This window comes from Carassius gibelio, chromosome B20 (genome assembly GCF_023724105.1).
Source record: "Carassius gibelio isolate Cgi1373 ecotype wild population from Czech Republic chromosome B20, carGib1.2-hapl.c, whole genome shotgun sequence".
Classification (NCBI taxonomy): Eukaryota; Metazoa; Chordata; class Actinopteri; order Cypriniformes; family Cyprinidae; genus Carassius; species Carassius gibelio.
Genome location: NC_068415.1, coordinates 7,574,369 through 7,601,196, shown reverse-complemented (window position 1 = coordinate 7,601,196; position 26,828 = coordinate 7,574,369). Strand labels below are relative to the sequence as shown.

The following is a 26,828-nucleotide window of genomic DNA, read 5'->3' as shown; positions in this document are numbered from 1 at the left end:
GCTGTACATCTCAAAATAAAAGTACAAAAGACCCAGAGAGGCCGACTTCCCACATGAAGGTATTTTCTGGAGAAGAACGCCCGGTCTGAGCATTTAACTTTCCTCATTTATAATTCAGCAGGTAGCTTTTAAATGAAACAGGTCATTGTGCACAGGGGCTTTTATGACTGATTACCTGGTAAACAACCCTCTGTCGCTCCTTTATTCACACTGCTAATTGTTCGGGGGAACGAAACACAGTACACGGCAATTCCTTTTCCACAGCGTGACCTTGAACGCACAGGGTTCGGCTAATTAATCATGCAGTAAGTTCAAAGACAATCAATAGTTATGACTGACTTACTGTTTCAAAACTTTCAAAAACATCGGTCGCTGCAACAGAGAAAGATTTTTACGCAAGGATCCCATTTAACTAAGCTCTATAGGTCAGTAATGAATTCCAGTTGCAATTCCGGCTTCTTTTGGCCTGTAAAGAAAAACTCACACTGAGAGGAAGCAGACTTGGCTTTTTAAAATTAATTGTCTCTCAACCTGTCTGTGGCATTTCTCCACAATTCCTTCTGCTGGATTTGTGGGATGTTGTTTAGAGTGGAAAATAGCTGTGCCCACAGGCCAATTTGAAGAGTGCTCTCCTCCGAAAATGGTCTCTAACTGTACGCTCCTGCTGCGACTACCAGTATGTTGTTCAGACTGTGAGGATAAGTGTTTCACCATTTACAGTAATAAGAATCCATCCTCCGAGTGAGAGGAGAAATACATCCATGTGACTGAAATCGATCAATGTCACCATCCGTGGCTGTGTTAAACTGATCCGGGCTCCTGATGCTCTCCAGTGGTGTTTTCTCTGCATCTAATAACATGTTGGGTTTGCAACTGTCAGAGGAACCTCAGACAGACTAGTTTCTGCTTAACCAATGGTATTACCCAGACCGTCTTTAGGATGCCACAAGGATAAGAACCAGATGTCAGAAAAAAATCAGACTTTGTTTCAGGCTTTGCGTCCCTTTACACTTTCAAAAAAAAAAAAAACATGTATCGTATGAAACACAGCACATGCACACTTTACAGTAAGATAAAGGTATAAGGTAAGCAATCTTTTGTTAAATTGTTTGCACTGTGTAGCAGCAGTTTTGTATATGTAAATGTGTATATATATATATATATATATATATATATATATATATATATATATATATATTCATTTATATGAACATTTTATGCATTCAGTTTAGTTTAGTTTTTTTTTTTTTACTTTATAACCTGGTATACTTTTATTTATTTTTTTATCAAATAGCATATTAACTTTAGAAGCCTAAATAATTTGGCAAAAAAATAAATACCACAAATGGTGCAACTAAATAAGAAACTTGAAAAAAAATTATTACTTCAGTACTAACTAATAATCAAATAAACATAACTAATAAATTATTTTAACATGAAATTGCAACTAGATATCAATAATACTAGACTGTGCTGAAAAATTGTACTCTGTTAAATGATACCAGCTAAATGAATTAATTTTAAAAGGCAAAGTTCCCCCAAAATTACATTTTGGCAACATTTATACAGTTCGCCCTCGTGTAATTCTAAAACCCTGTATGCTTTCTTCTGTGCAACACAAAGGAAAAGAAACTGAAAATATTAAACTTTTTTTGTCCAAACCAATTCAGTGGAGTAAATGATGATAAAATACACCTACATTCAATATTATTCTGGTTCAGCACCCATAAACTTGATGCAAACTACCCATCAATTATCATACTGGCCAAGGATACAAACCAAAAGGTCTGTCTGAATAGTAGAAATTACAATTTATGCAGGCTAGTAATCACCTACAGCGCCCAGACCCTGATTCATAAGTGCATTATTGAATTATTAGTATTAGTCTCCATAAATGCAAAAACATGTCAGGCTGTTGACAGATTGCCATCTGGTGGTCATTGCCAACTTGAGGACTGGTCGCGCACAAGCTCAGACTGTAATTCCCAGGATTGCTGTAAGATGCAGAATCATTTTAATGACATGTTAAAACAAGGCTCCCCTTCATTATGGCCATTGAGGTTTCCCTGCAAAATCTTTTGTCCCGTGGCTTGCCATTCCTCGTATGCAATGAAGTAAAGTGAAGCTAAATAAATCAGCATTCTTTGTGGTGTTTTTCACAGTGGAGTGCCACCGTCATCTTCTATAGAACATTTACCAGCAAATTCTTTCATGCATCGCTGGAGGACACGAGCTTTGATCTTATATCAGTCTGGCCGAGAAACACAAAGCGGCTCAGTATTGTTGCAGAGAGTGTAGTGTAGTCAGCGGTCGCGCTCGTAAACATAAGGGAGAGGTCAGTGTTATTATTGTTAACAAAAAATTAAAACCAAAACTGAAAGAAAACCATTTTGTCAAGTGAAATAAAATGGGGGAGGGTTGGTGTAATGACTTCAATACTAACTAAAATAAAATAAAAGTAACTAATAAATTATTTCAGTGTAGTTTAAATGATACCAGACATTATATATTTATATTATATTATTTATATTATATTTATTATTTTATATATATTATATTATTTTAACTTTGGCTGGCCTAAAAAAATAAACACTGATAAAAAAAAAATAGTGCAACTCAATGGGAAAGTAGAAATATTTGTATTGCTTCAATATAAACTTAGATTTTTAATAAATCAATAAATTATTTGAATTTCAAAATGCCACTAGATACTATGGAAGCCTGTTTCTGCCAAAGAAAAATGAAAAAGGTAATTGCAACTCTTTTAACTTTTTCTGCTGAATTCTGAGTTTACATCTTGCAATTGTTTTTTTTTTGTTGTTGTTGTTTTTTGCCACAGAAAAAAATATATAAAAAATAAGTAATTGCAACTTTTTCTCAAAAGTCTGACTTTTTTTTTTTGCAATTTTGAGGTATATCTCACTTTTCAGACTTTTCTTCTCAGAATTCTGAATTTTTATCCTGTAGTTCTTTTTTGCATTTTTCTGCCATGAAAAGTAATGGCTTTTTAACTCACAATTTACAATTCAATTTAATTTACAATTTAAACCTTTTTTGTTTTTTTTGCAATTGCGAGTTTATATCTCAAAATTCGGAGATATAATTTTTTTTCCTGAGAATTGCACATTCATCTTACAATTCTGCATTTATATCTCATTCTGAGATTCTGAGTTTATCATCTCACTTTTTTCACAGAATTGAAAGAAAAACGTCAGAATTTTCAGATATAAACTTTTTTCAGTGGCAGTGGAAACAAGCTTCCATAAGATACCAATAAGTCTGTATCTGTGTATACAAAAAGCTGCATTGCTCAAGAGTGCATGTTAGAACACTAAAAAAGCCTATTAACATGACAGCATCTCTGTAAATTCCCCTCATTTGTGATTTAACCATGTATGCCGTGTGGCATTATTGAGCATCTGCTCTTGTTTTCTCTTTCAATGTGCTGTGGGGTTAGCGTTATCTTTTTTGCTTGGCAACCCCTTCACTCACTTAAAGCTCCAGATTGACAAGAGGGATCTGGTTGTTTTGTCTGGCAAGCCTCCAGCTACTTACAGAGGACATTATGTGCTACCATTTTATGCAATGACGGTTGGTTGCAAGTAACTGAGCACAGTGAAGTCAAAAAAACTATAATATCCTGATGTTTTATCAAAGACCTGTTGCGTTTTGATTGAAAACCAAAAAGACACACCACATCTGAGGGCTTTGACATCTTAAGATGGATTTTCGCAAATGCAGTTTGATTATATCTGATTACAATGGTCAGATTCTAATGCGTTATGGATTAACTTAAAGCGAGCTGTGATGGAGAGGAAATTAAACCGGGATCAGTGCTCTGCATTAGTGTGTTGAGGGACAAATTAAGCCTAGATCAGCATCCTGTCGTGTGATGGGCCAAAGAGCAGCTACCAAACCAACACACTTCTTGGCACAGGGAAATAAAGAGCCACATCATACCAGCACTGTATTCACGCTTGCCAGAGAGCATCCCTGCAGCTGTGCCAGCCGTTCTGAGCCAAAATAGCCTGTCATAACAAGAGATCATGTCCCCTAGAGACCGCCAGCAGAATCCAGCGTTTGTGTTTCAAACACAAAAACACAACTGCCTCAACCTATCAAGCAGACAAAAAAAAAAAAAAAACATATTACGATCATTTTTAAAAAACTGTTCTCCCTTGCCAGATCTGCACGTATCGTCACGTATCATCTGATACAGTAAATGTGACCTGGACCAAAAGAAATCTAAGAGTAAAAAATCATAAGATTTCCATTGATTAATGGTTTGTTAGGATAGGACAATATTATAATATGTAAAAAAAAAAAAAAAAGATATTGAGAAAATCGCCTTTAAAAGTTGTCCTAATGAAGTTCTTAGCAATGCATATTACTAAAAATTAGGTTTTGGAAATTTACAAATTATTTGAATGGAACACGATCTTTACTTAGGGTGTTATTAACAGCAGGAAAGTCCGGTAGTTTACTCGCTTGGACCAAATACGATGCTGATTTTTTTTTTTGTTCGGTGTGGTTCGCTTTCACACTGCCATTTTTGCAAATGAACCAGAAATTGTAAACAAGACCACGCATGTGCTAAAGTCATCCATTCATTGCTTTATCCGTTCAACTGTACCAGAATTAGTTTGGAACTGGACTGAAACCACCTCTTCAACTGAGTCTCGCTGCAGTTGTTTTGTGTGCACAAAAGGGGGAAATGAAACTTGAGTTTGATTCAACTGAACCAAAAAAGACAGGTGTGGAATACACCCTTAATATCCTAATGATTTTTGGCATAAAAGAAAAATCGATAATTGTGACCCATACAATGTATTGTTGGCTATTGTCACAAATATACCCATGTGATTTAAGATTTTGTGGTCCAGGGTCATATATTATTAGGGAATAATTAGGCAGAAAAAAATCATACGTTATAATAATTTAATAATATAATAAAATATAAAATAATATAATATAATATAATAAAGTAGAAATATATATATAATAATATAAAAAATGCATATTATTTTTAATAATAATAATAATAAAATATTATTATAAGCAAAATAAGACTGTTTTGAGAGAAACTGAATTAACTTTAGCGAGGTCATGCTTAAAACAAGCAAGAAAAAACATCTTGCTAATAGGGCAGGGGAAAAAATATTTTAATTACCTCATTGGCAATATTTCTTCCCTTGTTTGAAGCATAAAACTATAGCTATCTATTCATATTTTAACAAAAAATATCCTGCACTTACATTTGACTTTTTTTTTTGGCTTGAGATAAGCTAATAATTACACTTATACAAATCAAAAAGTCTCTATAAAATCATCAGTGGTGGAGGCCTCACATTGACCTTTCTGAGTAAAAGCAGTGAATTGTTTCAGATATTCATCCGTGCATGTGTGTATCATCAAGGTGAAGCGGGAGGTTTCAGTTGACAGTCAGTGTGATTCTTTGTGGTCTGAGCTGGTTTTTACATGGTGCACAGGAAACAGATGTGCTTTTCCGCAAAGACCAAGAGACATATTGGGTTTTCACAGAACAAACCCAAATTCTTGAACAACCGGTGCAAAGAAGCAAAAAACGACTATGTTCAATGATATTGATTCTCTACGGGAAAATCATCTTTTGAAGTGTTTTCTGTTCAGCTATTTCCTTTGGTTTTCTTAAGTGCTGGGGGATTACTTTATAAAGATCAATAATTGCAGGTCCGTTTTTCTAGACGCTAATATTTCACGGTATGGCAGTGTACGATGTCACGCTTACACTCATGATTGAGTTGCCATGTTGAGCCTGGAAAAGTAACTAGGTGAAGTTCCTTCATCCAAACCCGTCATTAAAACGAGCGCATAGCTGGCTCGCTAGCTCATCCTTAACAACTGGGAAAATATTTACCCATCTCAACCCAGTGAAAGATGGCTGTTTCGTAGTTTGCGTTCTTGCCCATTGTTGACAAAGTTGGCAAGGAAGTTTTCACATCAGAGGTGCTGGAAAACGTCTCTAGCACAGAATTCTTGGAGTGTATTCGACAGCAGAGCAGGCAGTAAGCCCTGCTTTTCATTTGCGCATAGAAACATCTGTGTTCACACCAGTTTTGCTATAGCAGGCTGCCAGTGAAGTGTGATCAGCGGTGCATAAAGAACTTGTGAAATCTCATCATGTGCTTCACACACAAAGTCTTCTGCACTTAGTCTTTGCACAAAACCTGAGAGTTTATAGGTTTTGGCCAGTAATTCTATTTAACTATCTGTTCTGCTATCATGGAGCAAGTATCCATAATATTTTTAGGTTAAGTAACAAAGTATTTTTTTAATAAACACTTACTTAAAAAAATAATAATAATAACAGGCCTTCGTTTTAAACTCAAAAAATGTAGCTTAGCATTTAGATAGGGCAAAACAAAAATTGAAAAAGTCCATTGCATTTTTATTTGTAATTTTCTAATTGCTGTTTTTTATCACTAAATGATCAGTCGATTGCAGCAAAAATCATCGTTCATTAGTATAACTAATAATAATAATTATTATAATTAAAGACATTAAATAAATGACAATAGCACTACAAATCATTTCTACATATTGATTATCAATGATGATAATGATGATAATGATTTATTTTAATACTACAACATCGCATGTTGATTAATAATAATTAGCATTTTTGCAGTATGACCATTTATTTATTTTTTTAAATGCATATTGTTTCATTATATTGATTTTAAGTGATTATTATTATTCATTTTATTATTAACACTAAATTAAGTATAATAATTATAAATTGTTTTGCATATCGACCTCACTGATGATTATTTTATTATTAAGACACTGAATATATAACAATAACACTCCAATTATGTTGAATACTACTAACATAACATTTAACATTTAGAAATAATTTCTGCATATAAATGATCAATGATGATTATTGTTCATTTTATTAAGACACCCCATAAATAACTTTAACAATAAGATGATGTTTTTTTCTAAAATAATATTATTAGGCCTATCAAAATACATGCATAATACATATTTTTGCAGTTTAACAATCATCTACTTTTCTGTGTATCGGTCATAAAAAGGCTCCATCTGTCGATCTGTACCCAGGTAATTTTACCTCTCCATTCATTCTGCTGTCACAGAGCGAGTGTTTGATCAGTCTGAAGCGCATGCAGCTCTTTCAGTGAAACAGGAGGATATGGAGTTAATCCTGCGAGTGTTTGACAAGGCCTGTCCTGTTTATAGTCCAGGGTCCTCTGAGTGAGTTGTGCTGTTTTGTTGGAGGGGATTTTCCGCAGATAGTCCAGGCATGCTGGCCAAAACCACAAGACTCCAAGAGCTTCTCGGCCTGGTGGTCAGAGAAAGAGAGCTGCCATGTTAAATTAAGACAGGGACCCACAAACACAAGCTAAAGTAAAACAAGTCTGGGTCACATTCAAGCTCGCCTCAGTGGTGAAAAATGCACCGTCAGGCCAAATCTACTGATACCCATCCAGCTGAGCGGGGACCTAAACAGGCTCTCCTTGTGGTGGCGTCTGTGTGCAGACCAGCTCGGAGTGCTATTTAGTGGGGATTCACGGCTGCCAAGGGGAAAAGGGCTAAGAGGTCATGTGAGCTCCTGTCGACTGGGAGCTGTGGGGCGTGGGGAGGCTATAAGCAGGGGAACCCAACACCCGACCTTGGGAGCACTCTCTCTGTCACCCTATATCCTCTGTGAGCCTGCTATCAGGCGGCCCGCTGCACGGTTAGCTCGCACATCTCTGTTCGGATTCCACAGGGTTCGGACGCTGTGACAGGTCGGGGCAAGCTGGACTGTGATAAGACGGCAGCACAAACCCAATCATGTGCCTTTAACCAACTGGCTCATCTCTCACAGAAACTCTATCCGCAGCTCCAAACAAGCTGTAGTGTGTGTATTGATATGACATCCCATTAATCATAGTTGTCTTGCTTTTTCAAAAAGAGCAACTCTGCTTTCTTTGTGCAGATAATAATCACAATCAATTTCCAAGAAGAGCACTTTTGTTGGCCTTTTTGTTGTGGAATATTTTCTAAATTCTATACACTTTGCCCTTTTTTTTTTTTTTTTTGCAATGACCCCTGCAATGACTTTTGTTGTACATTTTTACAACAGAAATGTACGTTACTATTCAGAAGATTTGTAACTATATAGAAAAATATATTTTTTTATACTTTTATTTTTTTATTAAAATGAACAAAAGTGATTGTAAAGACAATGTTTATTATTATTGTTATTATTTTTTCTATTGATCAAAGAATCCTGAAAAATTATATCACAGCTTCCACAAAAATAATAAGTGGCACAAATGTTATTCAACATTATTTTTTTTTTTAAATGATAAGAAATAATAAAAAATGTTGTTTACACTTTACTTAAAACCTTCATGTATAATGCATTATAAAAGCATTAATTATGCCTTGTAATGCACCTAAATGCATTTTCATTAATAGCAAACTCATTAATAATTGTTAATTATTGAATAATTATTTTTATAATTCTAAAACTGTTACACTTTTAAATATTTATATAAAACAAGATATAATTTTTTACAATGCACATTATGAATAATTATGTATTTTACCCTTTAATAACCATTTAAAATGATTTATACATTTATACCAAAATGTTTCTGAAGTACCAAATCAGAATATTTGAATGATTTCTGAAGGATCATGTGACACTGAAGTAATGGCTTCTGGAAATTCATAGATCACATTTTAGAATATATTACTATAGAAAATAATTGTAAAAAAACAAAAACAAAATGACTGTATTTTTAGCAACAACAGAAATGTTGTTAGATGTGGTGGGCATAATAAACTTCTTTCAAAACTATTTCAAAATCTTGTAATTTCAGAATAAATTTAATTATAGAATTAGCCAGAAATTAATGCCACTTTTAATTGAAATCCTAAGTATACTATCCAAATATTGTAGAATACACATTAATAAATATTTAAATTAATCACAATTGAAAAAGAAAGCTACAACAAATGGATGCAGGCAATTATGAATGATGCAGAAATCCAAACTCAGGAACTAAGTAAGCTGAGATGGCATCAGTGACACATAATTCATTATTACATTTCCATTATGGATGCATTGATTTCTATTATCAGATTGCTGCACCATGATATTTTTTTATTATTCCCTTAATGACAATCTATGTCCTTGGTTTGAATATAGAGTGGCAGTGGGCAGCCAAACTCTAATGTGGCAGTAGCTGAAGCCTTGACACTTTGACCACAGAGGGTTGGGTTGAGTCCCACCTGGGACGCAGCTGTGAAATCCTTACATTCGCTGTCTCACCACTGTCAGAAGACAAAAACGAGAAACAGCGCTGCTTAACAGACTCCAGGAGCTGGAATGTTTGGGCAAAGTTTCTGCCAATGAGTCTATTCCTCTAGAGCTCTCCATATCATGAAATAACTATAAGTGTCAGTGAGCATTAAAGTATAGCTTATCACTGATCACAATGAATTACGTGTGATCATCAAGCAGAGGACTGTTCTTGTTGCTTTGGCTTCTTGAACCCACAGATACAACCTCTCTTAGTCTCACTTTTCCCAAATTTAGTCTGTTTGGTTTGAGATCTGGCAGTTGTGCATCCATAACCACAACTCGTAATTGCATGTGAGGTTATGATTATTATCATTACCAATGAAACAGACACTAATGTATGTGAAGATGGGGTCCTTGGGTCAAGCCCAACTCTATTCCCAGATGCAAGCCTGTGCTTTGTCTGTGAAAGAAAATGTGAAAGAGTCATTTTATGATGGAGATAGTCAAACAGAAAGAACTAAGAAAGTGAAGCAACAGTTGTGTGGTTTGTATCTGAGGCCGTGTAGGGTCAGTGTCATTTACATTTGAATATAGTACAGAATAAAAGAGTAAAATATCACCTGTTCATCCAATGCACATAATCTACTTTTATAACGGAGTATATACAAGAATGTATTTTTGTGAGGACGGTATTGTTCCTAAAAACTTTGAAAATTACCACTAATTAGTGATGTTATTTAATGAAAAGAAGTGATCCAGCACAGAACTGTACCTTTACTATATTATTTAGATGCTTGTAACAGTAGATATATAATAGATGAATAACTAATACATATACTAATCATTTTATAAATAAAAAATAATAATTTTTATATTTACAGATTTGTATAAATGTCATGTAGTTGTATATATATATATATATATATATATATATATATACACACACACACACACACACACACACACACACACACACATATATATATATTACTTTTATTGTTTTAATCAGCAAGGATGAATGAAACCCATCAAAAGTGATAGTTTATTATTTTGGGCTTTCTGTATGTGTCACAGTTTCCACACAAATAATAAGCTACACAACTGTTAATAAGAAATGAAGAAATGTTCCACCAAATCATTATCTCAGATTTATTTCTGTAGTATCATGTAACATTGAAGACTCGAGTAATGGGTGCTGAAAATTTAGCTTTACCATCACAGATATATAAATATATAAAATATGAAATTTTTAAATGTTAATGCTTCACTATATTGCTGTTTTTACTATATTTGTATCAAATAAATTCAAACTTGGTGAGCTGGTGAACATATTTTGAAAAGCACCAGCCACTAGGGTAAATTTTATGAAGAACTTATCAAAAAATGACCAAATTAAATATATATTTTTTTGGCTTTTTACAATTCCCTTATTGGTATGCAGTTTCAAAACCCACGCTAGTTTCTGCACAAGTGCTCTATTACAGCCACAAGTCTCTCAAGATCAGTCTGGAGAGGTTGAGAGGCATTTGAGCAGATCATGAGGGGTTTCGATAGCGGGGCACTGTGATTTGTTCGATGGAACGTGTGTGGGTGAGCAAGCTCCTTGGAGAATACTTCAGCGCTACATGCATGCTAGGACACATCTCCACACCAAGAAGCATACGTTCTTTATTTTTCCTGCAGAGGTTTGACATTATAGCAATTAGACTGTAATCACCATAATGAACACAATAACCGTCTATTTTCCAAGTGCCAACTTTGACTCCCTGACTAGCTTCTGGAAAAAGATGAAAAGGTTTTCTGAGGTTTTTTCAAACTTGTTGCAAGCATGTTCGGTAAATATCTGAGGGGACTGAATGATTCAGGAAACTTTATTATGGTGAAGAAAGATGTGCACATGCCCACAAGAACAGAAAACACACAAAAGATTAGACAGAGTATGCAACATCACTTCACTGTTAAATAAAGAAAGAAATCGCATTTTATACTACATAATTCAATGTTGAATGTAAAATTAAATGAACATGAATTTAGATGCTCTATCCCAATTAAGTAATTAAAATATTAATTGATTTATATTAATAATAAACAAAAACATAATAAATAAAATTAGCACTATGTGAATGCTTAATTTACCAGGCTAACGTTTTTGCAGTCAGTGTAGAAAGTGTGTCAAAGCACACGTACTGAGAGCAGACTGCACAGAATGAGTCAGGAGCATGCTCATTCACACAGGACACGTTCTTGTGTTCTCGGAACAGAATGTAAGGGTCTTGCGACACATTCTTAAAACCAGTTTTATCTCAACAAGTCTTGAAAAAAAAAATCTTCACTGAGAAAAAAGGGAAAGTTGTCTGTCTGAATGTGTACTTAGGCACATTGCAGCTATGGATTTCTCTGTCTTTCTATCGTGTGGGTGTGTGGTATTAATAATTAATAATAATTGCATCCGATTACATTGACGTGATCCATGCTGACTCAGTGCTCAAGAAACATTTCTTCTTCTTATAAATGTTGGAAAGAGTTGATTAGATTTAGATTTTATTTTATTTATTCATTTATGTATTTGTTTATTCAAAGCAACATTTATTGGAAATATAAATGTTTTGTAACAATTTAAAAGTACATTTTGGTGAATTTAATTACTGAATACATCCTTGCTAAAAAAAAAGGACACACACACACACACACACACACACACACACACACACAATATTATAAGTCTTAATTATTCTTCTTAATATGTCCTGTCATTATTATGCGTTTTTTTGTTGTTGTTGTTTTAGAACTTATTACTTTATAAAGCACGTTTCCATTTAATTCTTAAAAATGACAAAACAGTTCTGTAGTATTTACATTTACATTTATTCACTTGGCAGATGCTTTTATCTGAAGCAGCTTACTGTTGAGGAACCTCTGAAGAGAACATATGGCAAAGCAAAGGCATTATGTGCAAAAGTTTCAGCTGAATGCACATAGCCCACAGTGCTTTGCACACAAACCTCAATAACAGTGATAGGTGCCAAACTATTCTATACTTTATCTATGCTATAAAATTCTTAGGTTTCCAAGGAGTTAGTGATAGAAGAATCGCTTGACCTTACAGCATCACTGAAACAGACATGGATGTATATTGGGACATTTTCCATTTAGTAAACAAGCAAATTCGACACAGTTGTGTTACAGGGAACAATTAATTAAGACTCAAAAACATCTCAATGCATCACACAGCCTTTATTTTTACAGTGAGGCCTTTAAAACCTTAACAACACTGGTGATAACACCAACTACTGAAAACTGGGTCACAGTAAATCAGAGCTGATTGACCTTCCTATATGACTTTTGATTGACATTGGCCGCTTTCTTGAGCATTACAGTATCTGTTAGGTTAACAGTAATGTGACTCATAACTGGTATCTAGCACATCATGGGTTCAGTCATAGAATGACACACAAAGAGCAGCTTTCTCACTGACTGTACATCTCATCCTCACACTTGTCAAAGACAAGTTCAGACCTGCCGATCTGATGAGACGAACTTAAACACCCAGCATCCGAGCTTTATGCGGGCTGGCATGCTCATATCTAGGGAAAGCCCATTAAATGTGGTCTGTTGTTTTTTTATTTAGTGTGGAAATGTGATTATGCGTTGCAAAAGGGGGTTCATTAAGAGCTGTGCTGGCATGTTAAAAGCATATCAGAATATCAACATGTCATGTAATTTCGGTAAAGCTCATAAGTCTTCCTTTGGATGCCATTTCAACCATAGACGTGGGGTCAAATAAGGCAAGCTCTGCAGGGGATGAGAGTTTTGAATGTGTCTATGTAAGAAGGGTGCCACCTGGTGACAAACAGAAGAACTGAACATGCAATGGAAGGAGCCCATGGGATTGTATTTGTACCCAAAACGATTTTAAATATTGGCACTAGTTACTCACCCTTAGATTGTGAGAAATAAACTATTTGTGAGAATTTTATGTAATTTTTTATTTTATTTTATTCTGAAGCAAAAACAGCTTCCATAGACTTCCATTATGTGGTCAAAAATGCTAAACTGTTTGGTTCCCAACATTCTTCAAAATATCTTCTTTCGAGTTCTACAGAAGAAGAAAGTCAAACAGGCTTGAAAACGGCATGAAAGTGAGCAGACGATGACTTTAAGTACATGATGAATGTCTGTTTTAAAATGATTAGCCTTTAATAGTGACTTAATGTTCATTATGTCAGCGTTCATTGCAACTTTTAACAAACCTCAGCCTAAATATTTTCTCATGCACAATGCACATGGTAGCAGTTTCATAAAAATCAAACAGATGTTCAGCTCTACATTAAAACAACCAATAAACTAACTTTATGCTACTATCCGTGACCTGAAGTGTTTGTATTGGCTTACATAATGGTATTAATGCATATAATAATGATAGCTAGCATGCTAACTAAAATTTGGCGACACTGCGGTAATCTTTTTATGCTTTAGAGTCATTTGTAAAGCTAACTGTGATCTATTTCTGTCCTTTTCAGCACACAACAGTTCTTCCTTTTATCATAATTGAGATGAGAACAACACACCATCGATATCCCAGCAGGACCTGTGGACTCTTCGCGGTGTGCATGTTTGCCGTGGGATATGTTGTATGGTAAATGCCTCTTTTCAGCACAGTCATTTTTAATATTACACTGGGCTCATTTACAAAGGACTCCCTGTAGATATTATGATCAGGGGAAACTGGCTTTGCATTGTTCTAGCACAGTGTCAGTCAAAAGAAAGATTCCATCTGGTCACCTGATCTTCCTGACCTCCAAATCATTCCCTTGTGTCTTTCTGCATAGTAATTAATTTGCTTGAATTCTGGCACTTTTCACGAATAGTGTAAACTTTGGGCTCCCGTTACATTGTAAAAGCATTAGAGGCACAAATCCCATGTAAACTATCATCTAACGTGAAATGACCCCAGCAAAAGGCGTCTGAATCCCCGCTTAAAACGGAGACTTTGACTTGTCCATTTATAAAAGATACTATTTTGTCAATGACTACAAGCCAACATTTGTTCAACTAGCTTTAGGCTAAACCTGTGACCCTGTTAGACATTCTGGTTTAGTTTAACAATCATTACTATTATTATTATTTTTGTTATTATTAAATATATTGGGTAAGAAGAACTCATTATTAATTGCTTTTATTTTGCAAAGAAATTAAATAAAATCAAACAAACCAGGATTTTTACTGATACATCATGTTCTGTTATAGTTAAAAAACAACAACAAATCATGTATTTAATTTTTATTAAATGTATTTATTAATCGTGTATTTATTAATAAAAGTAATATTATTTGATGCCATAATAAATAGAATAATTAATACATCATTAAGAATAAATTAAAGTAAATATTAATAATTTCTCAATAATAATAATAATATTTTTGTCTAGAAAATAACTTTCTCGCAAAAAAAATATTAAAAGAAAAATATAATAAATGGGATTAATAATAATTATCAATAATAATTTTTTTAGAAAATAAAAAATACATATTTTAAGAGTTTTGAGCCCTGTTTTGTACACAATTCATGGAAAGTGCCTTGTATGTAATTTATTACAAAAAGTATTAATAAAGTATTTATCTTTGTAGACACGTCCCCAATTTCAGTGCCCCAGAAACCTATGGAAAATAATCAGCCAAAGATTTATTTAGTCTCGCACATAACAGATTAATTGGCAATATGAAGAAAGTCCTTGGAGCCAAACTAAACTAGTTTGACAGCATGGAGGAGGCCTCTGTCAAAATCACCTCAAGTATAAGATGTTCAGCACACACCTCTCTGTCTTATTTCCCTTCCCTAAATTAAGCTGATTAGGCATTGCATTTTATTTAGGCAGGGAATAAGACTTGCCTGCAGTTGTTAAATCCATAGGCAGCCTCACATGAGGATTACCTTCCAGAGACAGCTTTTATATACACACACCATTTCACAGGACACTCACGAGGCTGAGAAAACAAGCCATTTGAAAAGTAGGTAGATGGGCCTTCTTTAATATTCATCAAATATTAAAGCTAAGGTTATGAGTGCGGGAGTAGATTAAACAGGCGCAATCCATTACATAAGCAGGCTGTCAGACCGTAGATTATAACCATGTGACTGCATTAAAATTACTCCAGCAAGAAAGAATTTAAGCAGCGCCGCATCGTAACAAAAAGAGCAGTGTCTAGCATTCACAGACATGAATGGTAGACACATTGACAGTGCGGTGACTGCTTCTGCAGCCTTTCAAACGCTGGATTTAGCAGACAGAAGGACAAACACATTAGACAGATCAGAGGTGCAGAGGTAACAGATTTTCTCTGTCTCGCTCTCATAGGATGTGCTGGGTGCACAGCATGACGGGGGTGTGGGTTTATCCGTTGCTGGAGCACATCGGGCCCATGGCCAGAATTCTCTTCTTCATCTGCCTCACGGCTCTGATCAGCGTCTACTACGTCTTGGGAGAAATCCTGAACAACTACATCTGGGATTCCTCAAAGAGTAAGTTAAAGGGATAGTTCAGCCATTTACTCCCCCTCATGATGTTCCAGGCCTTTATGAATTGCTTTCTTCTGCGGAACACGATGGAAGGTATAGGTAACTAAACAGACTTACGCAGAGAAAATACTATGGAAGTCGATGGAATTGTCAAAATATCTTCTTAAAGGGATAGTTCTCCCCAAAAATCTTATTCTGTCTTCAGAAGAAAAAAAACACACCATAAAAGTAGTCCATATAACTGCTATATATCCCAAGGCTTTATTGTGAGGAACAAATAATATAAATATCTAGCTGATATTACCAATATTAATATCTGGCTGATATTACCAATATTAATAAATGTCTGATATTAAAGTTCTATACAGTTTTGTCTAATAAAAAAAATATTAAAAAAAAAAAATGTAATAAAATCAATCATTAAAATGTAACAAGTTAATTTAAGTATTTCGAAAAATCGAAATTATGAATTAAGCAATACCTTTATAATCTTTTTGGATCTTCCAAGTTAAACTTACCTGGACATCATTTATTTATTGTGATTGTTAGATGATGGCAAATAAAGGTAAAAATAAAGGAATGAGCATTAACAATTGCAAATCCAATATCAACCAATAACAATAATTTACAAACAATCTCTACTATAAGCCGATCAGTGACTCACAGCGTACCAAATTTGAGTATGCAAATGCTTTTACATCATACATTTATTGAATGCTTTTAGAAGACTTGGATAAAAACCTTACAATCCAAATAGATTATTCTATAGTGTGTTACTGAGTTTTTACTAGCTCACTTTTGCTTGGAAAGGAGCAGTGTAAACACCATCCTTTTGCGTTCTACAGGTTTGGAAAGACTGTTTTTCTGATTTTGCATATTATCCACCATTGACTGGCTCCATGTGTGAGTTTGTGCGTGTTGTATGTTTATATGTCTAGCTACAAATTTTCTTGCTCCCCAACCCACGCCGGCATAGTAGCTAGGGACATTATACACTTTCCCTCAGGTACATATACATCCCGCTTAGCTTCCTGATGCACCCACGCACGCTCCACCTGTTAGTGCTATAGACTGGGAGCAGTGCATCGTGGGTGTAAAGCCGCTAAAGGCAGCGTGCAGCAGATGAGCCCGTGAGCAGTCTGAGAGCAGCAGACGGCGAAGGCTTCTCTTCCTCCCACCTGTTTGACATTGACCTGCAAATCACCGAAGCAGCACGCACACACACACACACACCTCAGGCTCTCTCCCATGGAGCTAATCTATGTCCCTTCATCCTCAGCACAAGATCCCCCTCTTATGTCCAAAGCATTAGTAGCGTAATCTCCGACAGCCCCTCCAGCTAAACTAACCATGAACACATCCGTCACTAATGTTCTGTGCTGTTCTTCACTCTCATTCTCTGATGAAATGCACAATCAGTTGCCAAGAGATCACAGATCTTGAATATGTCACTACAGTATCCAAAAAAATAAAGTGAAAATATTAAAAGAAAAATACCGTTTAAGAAAATACTAATATTTCAGGATGCACAGTATATTTTTAAATGAACTTACAAATTATGCTGAAGTGGCGAGAACCACATACATTTAATTTGATCATTTAATGGCAACTCTTTATAATAATCCAATAGTAAGCTAATGCATTTGGTGTCACAAACTTTTACAGCATTTATTAATCTCAATGAATTTGTACAGACATTATACTAATACATTTTAACATTTCAATAAAATAATAATTATAAAGTAACCTAACAGTGTATTTATATTTCAAAATGTATGCAATACTATTCAAAAGTGTGTGGTCGGTAAGGTTTTCGAAGTCTTTTATTCCCACCAAGGCCGAATACAGAAAAAAAGTACAGTAAAAAACGTTATATTGTGAAATATTATTTTAAATTAAAATGTTTTCTATTTTAATATATTTTAAAATTTATTTTATAGCAAAGCTATGTCAAATGATCCTTTGGTTGCTCATTAAACATTTCTTATTATTATTACTTTATAAATGGACCAAATTAATGTAACCTTAGAAGTACTTCGACATTTCAACACCTTCTCTTTAGAACAATATTGTACCTAATGCATTAACTAATTGGACCATTGAAATACACATGGTTTTCAAGATAATTATGACTCTGAAAGCAAAATGCAGTTCACACAATACACTGTTTTACAAGCCTGCTGTAGTATTACACAGTTACTTTTGGTTAGATCCTGCTTTGGCGCCACAACAATAAATAAAACAAAAGGCCATATAGTGCCTGAAATGTCAATTACTCAATATTAAATTATTGTTTAAAGAAGGGTATATTAAGGAGAGATCACATTTGCAATTCCTTGCACCTGAATCAATAAAACAGCTCTCTTGTAATATTGCTAAAATAGCCATCATATAATTTCAGGTCATTAAATTTAATGTCATTAATATTTCTTTTTCTTTTTCTAGGCACTCTGGAATCAGAAAAGACCAAAACTGACTGAAGAAGACCACCACAAATGTTAACCTGCCTTTTTTCTCTTCTTCTGAATTCAAATCAGTTGGACTTTGGAGTTCAAACCAATAGTATATATTTATCTCAGTCTCCTCAGACATTTATCTCATCCTCATTACTGCCCTTAATTTAAAAAAAAAGCACAGACCTATATTGGCTTGAACATGCAATTGAATAATTCATGTTTTTATTTAATAGTATGAATGTTGCAGTATTTCAGAGAACCTCAAGCATTGTGAGAGCATTGAATGATCTGTACTGCACACATGCTCTGTTTGTGTGTCACGAAGCCAGTTTAACAAACCACATTACATATATATCTCACGTCAGGTATTATTTATTTACAGAGGGAGGATTTATGAGGGAATTTGTCTTTCTTTGCCTCTTTAAAACAAATAAGCAACACCTTTATATACACAGTAACATATGGCAAACGATAATGAGCACAAGATAATTCACTTAGATTAGTTGTTTATGGGGTTTCTGAAGCCATAAATGTTTTTGATTAAGATGAGCAGATATTACCGCACGAAATCCAAACATTGTCAGAAAACAAAACTGACCTTTCCCTACTCTGTAACACTTTATAAGAAGCTCTCATACGTTAACGTTAGCTAACACGAATGCACAATATAGTTTTTAAAGCATTTAGTAAATACAAATACAGTTGTTCATTTATTGTTTGTTAGTTCATAGTACATTCAATTGTCAACAAGAATTAAACTTTAATTAAACTAATGTAGTAAACTAATGCTAACAAATGAAACCTAATTATAAAGTGTTACCTATTATTTAAATGTGTTTTTTATCTTAAAGGGATGTAATGTTTCATATCTTATGGATATGATGAGCTTTTGTCGTTTAGTTCACTAATATGTTGTTGTTTTTTCTTCTTTTATTAATAAAGTTTTAAATATATATCTTTTTTAATGTTCTTCCAAAGTTGTAGAGGAAGCCAGACAAGAGGAAAAGCGGATTGAAACCTACAGTCTTCACTCAGCGATTTTCTTATGCTCGCACATACACAGATGCACCATAATTCTGTGGGAAAAGTAGAGCCAACGTTCAATTACCAAGGAAAAATTGTTGTACTTATGATTTAATGTTTGTCCTATATTTTCTCTGGCCTTTTCCCCCTCGACTTTTAAGACACAGATGTTGCCCAAACATAACAATTCCTTTGTGCAGAGCTGGACATTCTTTTAATGAGAAACACACACATTTCAGGCCTGAGGAAAAGGAGATCGCTCGACAAGGAATTGCAATCACCTTTCGATGGACAAGTCCAAATAACCAGGCCCCGCTCAACCTCATCCCCTTAAAAGTCAAATTTTCAACTTTAAGTCCAGAACGTGTGTCCCAAATAGCAAAAGAAAAAGAATTTGGTGCAACCCGATAAAAGCAGAATGAGGAGCAATGCCTCTCGGGATGTTTAAAGAAAACCGATAGTGAGAAACTTTGTGTTACCATCACATCTAAATTTTTCAGACAAGACTGTTCAAATACTCTCCTGTTTCATGCTTGCACCTCATCATGCATTTTATGTCAGAGGAATGGTCAAAAAAAAAAATAGATGAAGAATACCTTCCACACTGACTGGCAATGGAATTTCATGATGATTCTCATATATATTTCACTTACAATTTAGTTTCGGAGTGGTGTGTGTTCGGAGGCATGTTGAGAGCGAGTGAAAGTGTGTGTGTGTGTTTAAATTCTCTGTCAGAGCGTTAATTTTAAAACGACACTTCATAGTGTCCTCATTAACACTGCCTCTCCTGCATGCAGAAGTACCACAGTGAACAGTTTCCTGACGTGTATTAACAAACTTAAAAAAAAAAAAAATGTAAATGAGGAGAGTACAGCAGAATTTTGCAGTGTAAATGGTGTGTGAGATGCATTTGAAGGAAAGCTCAGTGACAGATAAACCAGTCTAGACTCCACACATGTATAAATGACCATCTATTAGCACTCTGGATCATATCATTGAAGCTTCATTTACTTAATGCACATTTCCTGGTCTTGTGAACAATTCATTGGTATGTTGTTGTGGTAAATCTTTCTAATGTGGTTTAATCTGTTAACTTTAATTCATCATAATCTTAAAATGAACAACAATTTTATGAAAACTGACATTTTAATTTGTAAATATACTATAAGTTCTGTCATCATTTATTCACCTTCATGCCGTTCCAAACCAGTATGACTTCATTTCTTGTGTGGAACACAAAAGAATATATTGTGTAAAAGGTTTTAACTGTTTCTATATCAGGAATCTAAATCATGAACAAAAAAGACGAGACATTTTTCAAAGGAAAAAAAATCCATTGTGTTTCACAGAAGAAAGTCAAACTGTTTAGTAAAGGATTTTCTTTAGTGAGTAGCTATAGTTTTCAGTTAAACCACTTGACATGTTAAAAACATTAGCATACACTAGCATCTGGAGATCTGGGCTCAGTGATTTTATTAAAGAAATTAGTACTTGTAAGTAAAGACATCATTTAGCAAAATTGTTCTATTTCAAATTAACTTTGAATCCTGGGGAAAAATACACTGGAAACTGGATTAACGGCTGCTAATAATTCAGCTTTTCCATCATAGGAATAAACTGCATTTTAAAACAGAAAATAGCTAAAAAAATATTACTGTTTTGACTATTTTTGGTCAAATAAATGCACACTTGTGAGCAGAAGAGACTTGGAACAAAAAATTCTGTTTAATTATTTAATATTAATTAACACTATAAAGTGTAACCAAATGTTTGTCTTTACATTCAAATTAAATTATAGTAACTTATCAAATCAAAATAATGTTCTCTTTCCTTTTCCATTTTTGTCACTTGAGCTATGGAGGCAATTGGATACTGTTAGCCAATAGCTATTTAGCAAATTGTTTTTTGTTTTTTAATCCAAATTCACATCTGAATATGCAAAACTCGCTTTTCACAATCCTTTCAATTCCCACCATTTTTTTAGCACTGAATATCCTGTTTTCCCTGTGGAAAAGCCAAATGAAGAAGTAAAACGGGTAACAAACAATAATACTTGTTGACTTTCAGACTAAAGAAAACTAGTCTCAAACTTTCATGTAGCATATCATTTTATTCTGTAAATAATTAAATTAAAATAAATACTTGCTTACATGTAGAATAAAACGCCTTGTGTCTTAACCATCTCCGTGAGCTTTCCCAAGCCCTCTGTGGGATGAAACAAACCTAGGATTTTCACCTCGGACAAAATATTAACATTAGAAAATCTATTATGATTTGACACTTTGGTTCACTCTATTAAAAGCTGAATGAAGCTTTATGAAACACTGTCCATGGATAAAGAGTTAGAGACAAAATATTGTTCCGAGTCCATGTGAACAGGGTGAGCGTAGGTGGCGGCAGCTTGTTTTAAGATTCGCACTGACTCATGATGTAACGCGGCCAAGGCATAACACCTGTCAAATGCTTACCAGGTGTGTGACCAGCGCTCGGTTGTTTTGAATCGGTTACTAAGACCACACTATTTACACAATGAATCTAAATGATTATTTTAATTTATTAATGACAGCTCCTGTCATTTCAACATCAGCATAGAAGAGTCATATTAAAAAAGCCAGCTGTGAGCGCTCAATGTCTGATCATTCATCACAAAACAATAAAACCCATGGGTTCTCTGCTTACAATGACAATAACAGAGAAGTAACTGACCGAGGATATTTTTCAAATATATGATACGGCCAGCAGAACCCGTAGCCATGTAAGACGACAGGCCTTGAAAAACGACAGCTCAAAACATCTCAGACACCTCACATCTATTTCCAAACCCACTTGATTGCTCTTTCATACGCACCCACAGAAAACCCACTTCCAGCCACTAATAACACATTACATGGCAATTTAATAATATGGGGTCTAGAAACCATTATGAGCTATGTTATACTTTAATAACCAGAAACGCAACATGACATGAACGGTTTCATGAAGAAGTGGAAGTGTGCAGATCAGGATTTGTATTAAGTGTAAGTTTTGTTAATTCAAAACAATACAATAAATAAATAAACCAGTGCTGTAAAACAATTAATTGCATCCAAATAAATAAAAAAATGTGTTTACATAATATATGGGTGTGTACATATACATATATATATATATATATATATATATATATATATATATATATATATATATATATATATATATATATATACACACACACACACACACACACACACACACACACACACACACACACACACCTATGTATATATTCAAGCAAAATGTTTATATAAATACATTTATGACAATAAATATATACATATATGTTCACAATATATACTGTATGTGTGTGTATTTATACATATAAAAATAAAAAAAGATTATTTGTAAATTATGTAAATATATGTAATTAGAGGACAAAGTTATACATTATATATTATACACATATAATATAATATAACTTTTTATACATATTATGTAAACCAAAACTTATTTTGGATGTGATTAATCATTGACAGCATTAAAATAAATAAATAAACTAAATCAAAATAAGAAAATACTGCCTTGGCCACTAACCAAAATAAGTTCAAGTTGACTGATTGGAAATAAAAAAATAAGAACTACTAAATGGTTATATATATATATATATATATATATATATATATATATATATATATATATATATATATATATATCACATACAATTACTGAAAATGAAACTAAAGTTAAAATGAAAAATGTAAAATATAATGTAATTCTGATTCAAAATATCAATAATAACTATGACAGCACATAAATAATACTAAATTAACATGTTTTTTCTTTTTTCCAAGTTAGTATGCATGGGATATTGCAAATACAAATATATAAACAAGCAAACTTAAGGAAACAACTTTGAAAACTTCACCTAAAAATGATTAATTATTTGTTGACCCTCATGTTGTACCAAACCTGTGTGACTTTCCATCTTCCAGAAAAATCTAAACAAAATTATATACACAAAGCATCAGGATGACTTTTATACTTGTTTGTGATCCATTTATTTTTTGCTATTATAGAGCTTGACAGCCTCCATCTTCAATTACTTTAATTCTATTAAAATGGGTATATATTCTTTAGAGGACTCCTTCATAAAATTCCCTTTTTGTGCTCCACTGAAGAAAAAAAAAGTAGTGTGAAAAAGTACTGAAAGAAATTTAATTTCAACTATCCCTTTAAATTTTCTGGCTATGAAGTAAGTGGAAACTCCACCTGGGCCTGTCCAGCATCTGCTAGTGAGTCCAAGACTGAGATCATTGAGAGTTCAGAACCAGTTCTCTGGGTTGTATAAGGACACAGAGAGCGCAAGACCTGGAGAAGAACCTGCGCTTTAATGCAGAACAGGCCCAGTCTATTGCTTCTACACACTGTTAACAGACAACTCTCAGCGTCCAGCCACAGAGAAGAGGAAGCCTGGAGGTTTTACGAGCTATGTGGTCCAGATAATGAGCCAACGTGCTTCCTCAAATACTAGATCATATCAATGACCTCATAAAGATGGCAAAATCAAAAGTCACTAAGATCCAGGCACTGACAAGGTCTTGTAAAAGTCTCAATATTTTCCATTTCAGCTCAAAGGAGCAATTGTTTCGCTCTCGTCATCTTGCGGTCCTTGTTTTACCTGAACGACTACAGCGCCATCTGGAGGGCTGATCAAATCTTTCCTCACTTTAGGTTTGGGAGCTAAAAAAACAAAAATATCAGTTTCAGAAACAGGACATTGAAACCATTAATATGCATACATTAAACAGATTTCCCTTACCATTTGGGTTTTCCTGTTTATAAAATGTCTTGAGCATTTCAACAGCCTCTTCTGCTCTATAGCCGGCGATGCACTGTAATAAGCAAGTAAGCATGTGCTTCAGCAAAAATATGCAATGTGGTCTGGACTACAATTAAAGGAATGTGAATGCTTCTTACAAGAAAAATATTCTAGCCACACAGAACGGTTCAGAATGTAAAGGACTAGTTTCCTTTTGGATCAGCTGGAATTGAACTTGAACTTGGAAATTCTTTTACCTTAAATGAAGTTCCAGTGTGTGGTAAAAGATCTGATGAGATGTCCAGGACTGATCCACAGCCTCCAAACCGCTCATTTTTGCACCCATATACAACAAGAGGTATGTCTGCTTAAATGTTAAGGTGCTGTGGTACTGTTAATGGTACGGTGTGTGTAAACTTTTCTAAACTAATAAGTGGCTACATTTTGGAATCAAGGATACGAAGCAGGCGCAGAGCAGCGGCACACATGATACATGGCTCCACTGTCACATAAAGTACAGTCTGTTCACACACCTCCTTTGGGTCCTTCTCTCTGAAACGGCACCAATCAAGCACTTGATCCAGTGCCACCATTTCTGCATGCCGAGTAGCCTTGGGCAAAGCATACACAGACGTGAGGTTGTTTCATCTATTCCAAAGTTTCTCTGTGCTCTACTAGGAAGAACCATTGATCAAATTCTTAAAAGAACAGGAACTATAATTTATGGGTCAATGGCAAAAAAGGATGTCTGTGATTATTAACATGAGAAATTAGAAATCATTTCAAAATGAATCACCAGTACCAGTTCCTAGAATTTTAACAATTTAGAAAATGTTCCTCTCATCTTGAGTATAATGATTTGATCATGAATCATTTGCGAGAAAATAAGCCTGGCAATGAGACTTGCTTTTGACCACTTCTAAACAGTTACACCATTTACACATTCAGACTGAAAGCCTCACAAAAATAACAATATTCTTTTAAATACAAAAACTGAATGTCCATCATAGAAGAGGTGTATTCCCATCACGGCCTGTGAACCACATCTTCTAGGCATTTCTGAATAACTTAACAGATTTGAAAAATATGATTAAGTAACTGACCAATTATCATTCGAATATATATATACTGGAGCCAGTTACATTAATATAAGCTCTGCATCGGACCGCAAAGCACTCCAGCGGGTGGTGAAAACTGCTCAACGGATCACCGGCACCCAGTTAACTTCCATTGAGAACATTTTATCACAAGCGCTGCCTGGGCACGGCAAGAAACATCATCAAGGAGGCCTCTCATCCTAGCCATGGACTTTTCACCCTCCTTCCATCCAACAGGCGTTACAGGAGCCAAAGCTCTCACAATAATAGGCTCAGGAAGAGCTTCTTCCCCGAAGCTGTGACACTTCTGAACTCCACACCAACAATCTAACCTGCATCTGCTCTCTTACTGCACTGGTCACAGTACTTCACATACATGTATTGCACTACTCATATTTTGCACAGACTACACCTTGTTCAAGTTATTACATTGTAAACTGTCTAAAGTTGTTACCGTACAAAGCACACTAAACTATTTCTATAAAAATATAATTGCACTACTGTTATTTTGCATAGAATACATTGTTTAACAATACTATTGCACACTCATCCATCTGTATTTATTACCACTGTTCTTACGTTGCTGCTGTTCATAATGTATATATAATGCTACATTGCTCAGTTCATAATATACCCCTAGATTGCATTCCTATTTATATTCTGTATATACTCCGCTCAATAGTGTGTATATAGCAACTCCACTGTATATTCTGTAAATCACAGCTTCACTTACTCTGCACTTATATGTATATAAAACACTATATTCTTACACTTCTGGTTAGATGCTAACTGCATTTCATTAGCTCTGTATTTATACTCTGCATAATGACAATAATGTTGAATCTAATCTAATCTAATCTAATAAGGATTATTGTTGGTTTACACAATTATAATAGGCCCATCGTGAAGTTACTTACATTTTTTGTTTCATTCACCTCATTTCTTCCTTTTCCAATAATCTCATTGTTGTAAACCATCAGACAGCCGACTGGAACCTCACCATTCTCAAGAGCCTCAAGTGCCTTTAAAAAAGTTAATACATTTATAACTTTTTCAAAACAACAACACATTTCCAGGTAGACAGGCACAAATCATACACACTTACCATGACAACTAAAATATAATGGAAACTAGTTATTATTAAAAATAAAAAATAAAAAAACTGTGGAAAATCTTCAGAAAATATTAGATATTAAATCATACATACATTACGTATTCGTTTCAAAGGCAGTGTCGTTTTATTTCATTTAGTTTTCACAGTCAAATTAATGCAGTAACGTAACTTTAGTAACTACGGTTTTTGAGGGGAAACGACAGTTACCATGGTAAATATTGTGAACAAACAGTAAACATCAGATAAGTTTTACCATGTCAAACGCCTTTGACATCCATGTTTGTATCTCACTATCTAAGGGCTGCAGAAAATCACTTTTCTCAAGCTCAACACGGTCTGCTTGCATCTCCATTAGTATCCTCGACGAATCTACAACCGTAAAAACAAAGCAGCATAAATCAGAAAATAGTAACGTTGTGCTTACGCACACGTGTTGTTTACGGAGGACCGTAATAATGGATGGACAGTTCAGGGCGGCGAGTCGACCTGTCGCAGAATCGATCGATCGACCGACGCAATCTGTTAT

General features: G+C 34.4%; 2 protein-coding genes across 4 annotated transcripts in view; one reads left to right on the top strand and one right to left on the bottom strand.

Annotated features, from left to right (window-relative positions):
- The window catches only part of LOC127984231 (androgen-induced gene 1 protein-like), a 34,338-nt gene extending 15,112 nt beyond the window's left edge, over positions 1–19,226 (top strand). Inside the window, exons 4-7 of one of the 2 annotated variants that reach the window (XM_052586787.1) lie at positions 13,822–13,937; positions 15,657–15,820; positions 16,663–16,720; positions 18,263–19,226. In XM_052586787.1, the coding sequence (XP_052442747.1) occupies positions 13,822–13,937; positions 15,657–15,820; positions 16,663–16,685 (303 nt within the window). In that variant the 3' untranslated portion in view covers positions 16,686–16,720; positions 18,263–19,226. The remainder of the gene's footprint in view (positions 1–13,821; positions 13,938–15,656; positions 15,821–16,662; positions 16,721–18,262) is intronic. The other variant, XM_052586786.1, reaches the window with a different exon arrangement.
- Positions 19,227–23,306: 4,080 nt separating this feature from the next.
- adat2 (adenosine deaminase tRNA specific 2) lies at positions 23,307–26,808 on the bottom strand. 2 transcript variants are annotated; one of them, XM_052586788.1, is made up of 6 exons: positions 26,556–26,808; positions 26,106–26,210; positions 24,552–24,702; positions 24,349–24,455; positions 24,092–24,164; positions 23,307–24,012 (listed from the first exon to the last, which is right to left on the bottom strand). In XM_052586788.1, the coding sequence occupies exons 1-6, from the start codon at positions 26,652–26,654 to the stop codon at positions 23,897–23,899; spliced, it is 651 nt and encodes a 216-aa protein (XP_052442748.1). In that variant the 5' UTR covers positions 26,655–26,808; the 3' UTR covers positions 23,307–23,896. The 2 variants fall into 2 exon arrangements, with proteins under 2 accessions (XP_052442748.1, XP_052442749.1); XM_052586789.1 differs by having other exon boundaries at positions 26,124–26,210.
- Positions 26,809–26,828: the final 20 nt, after the last annotated feature.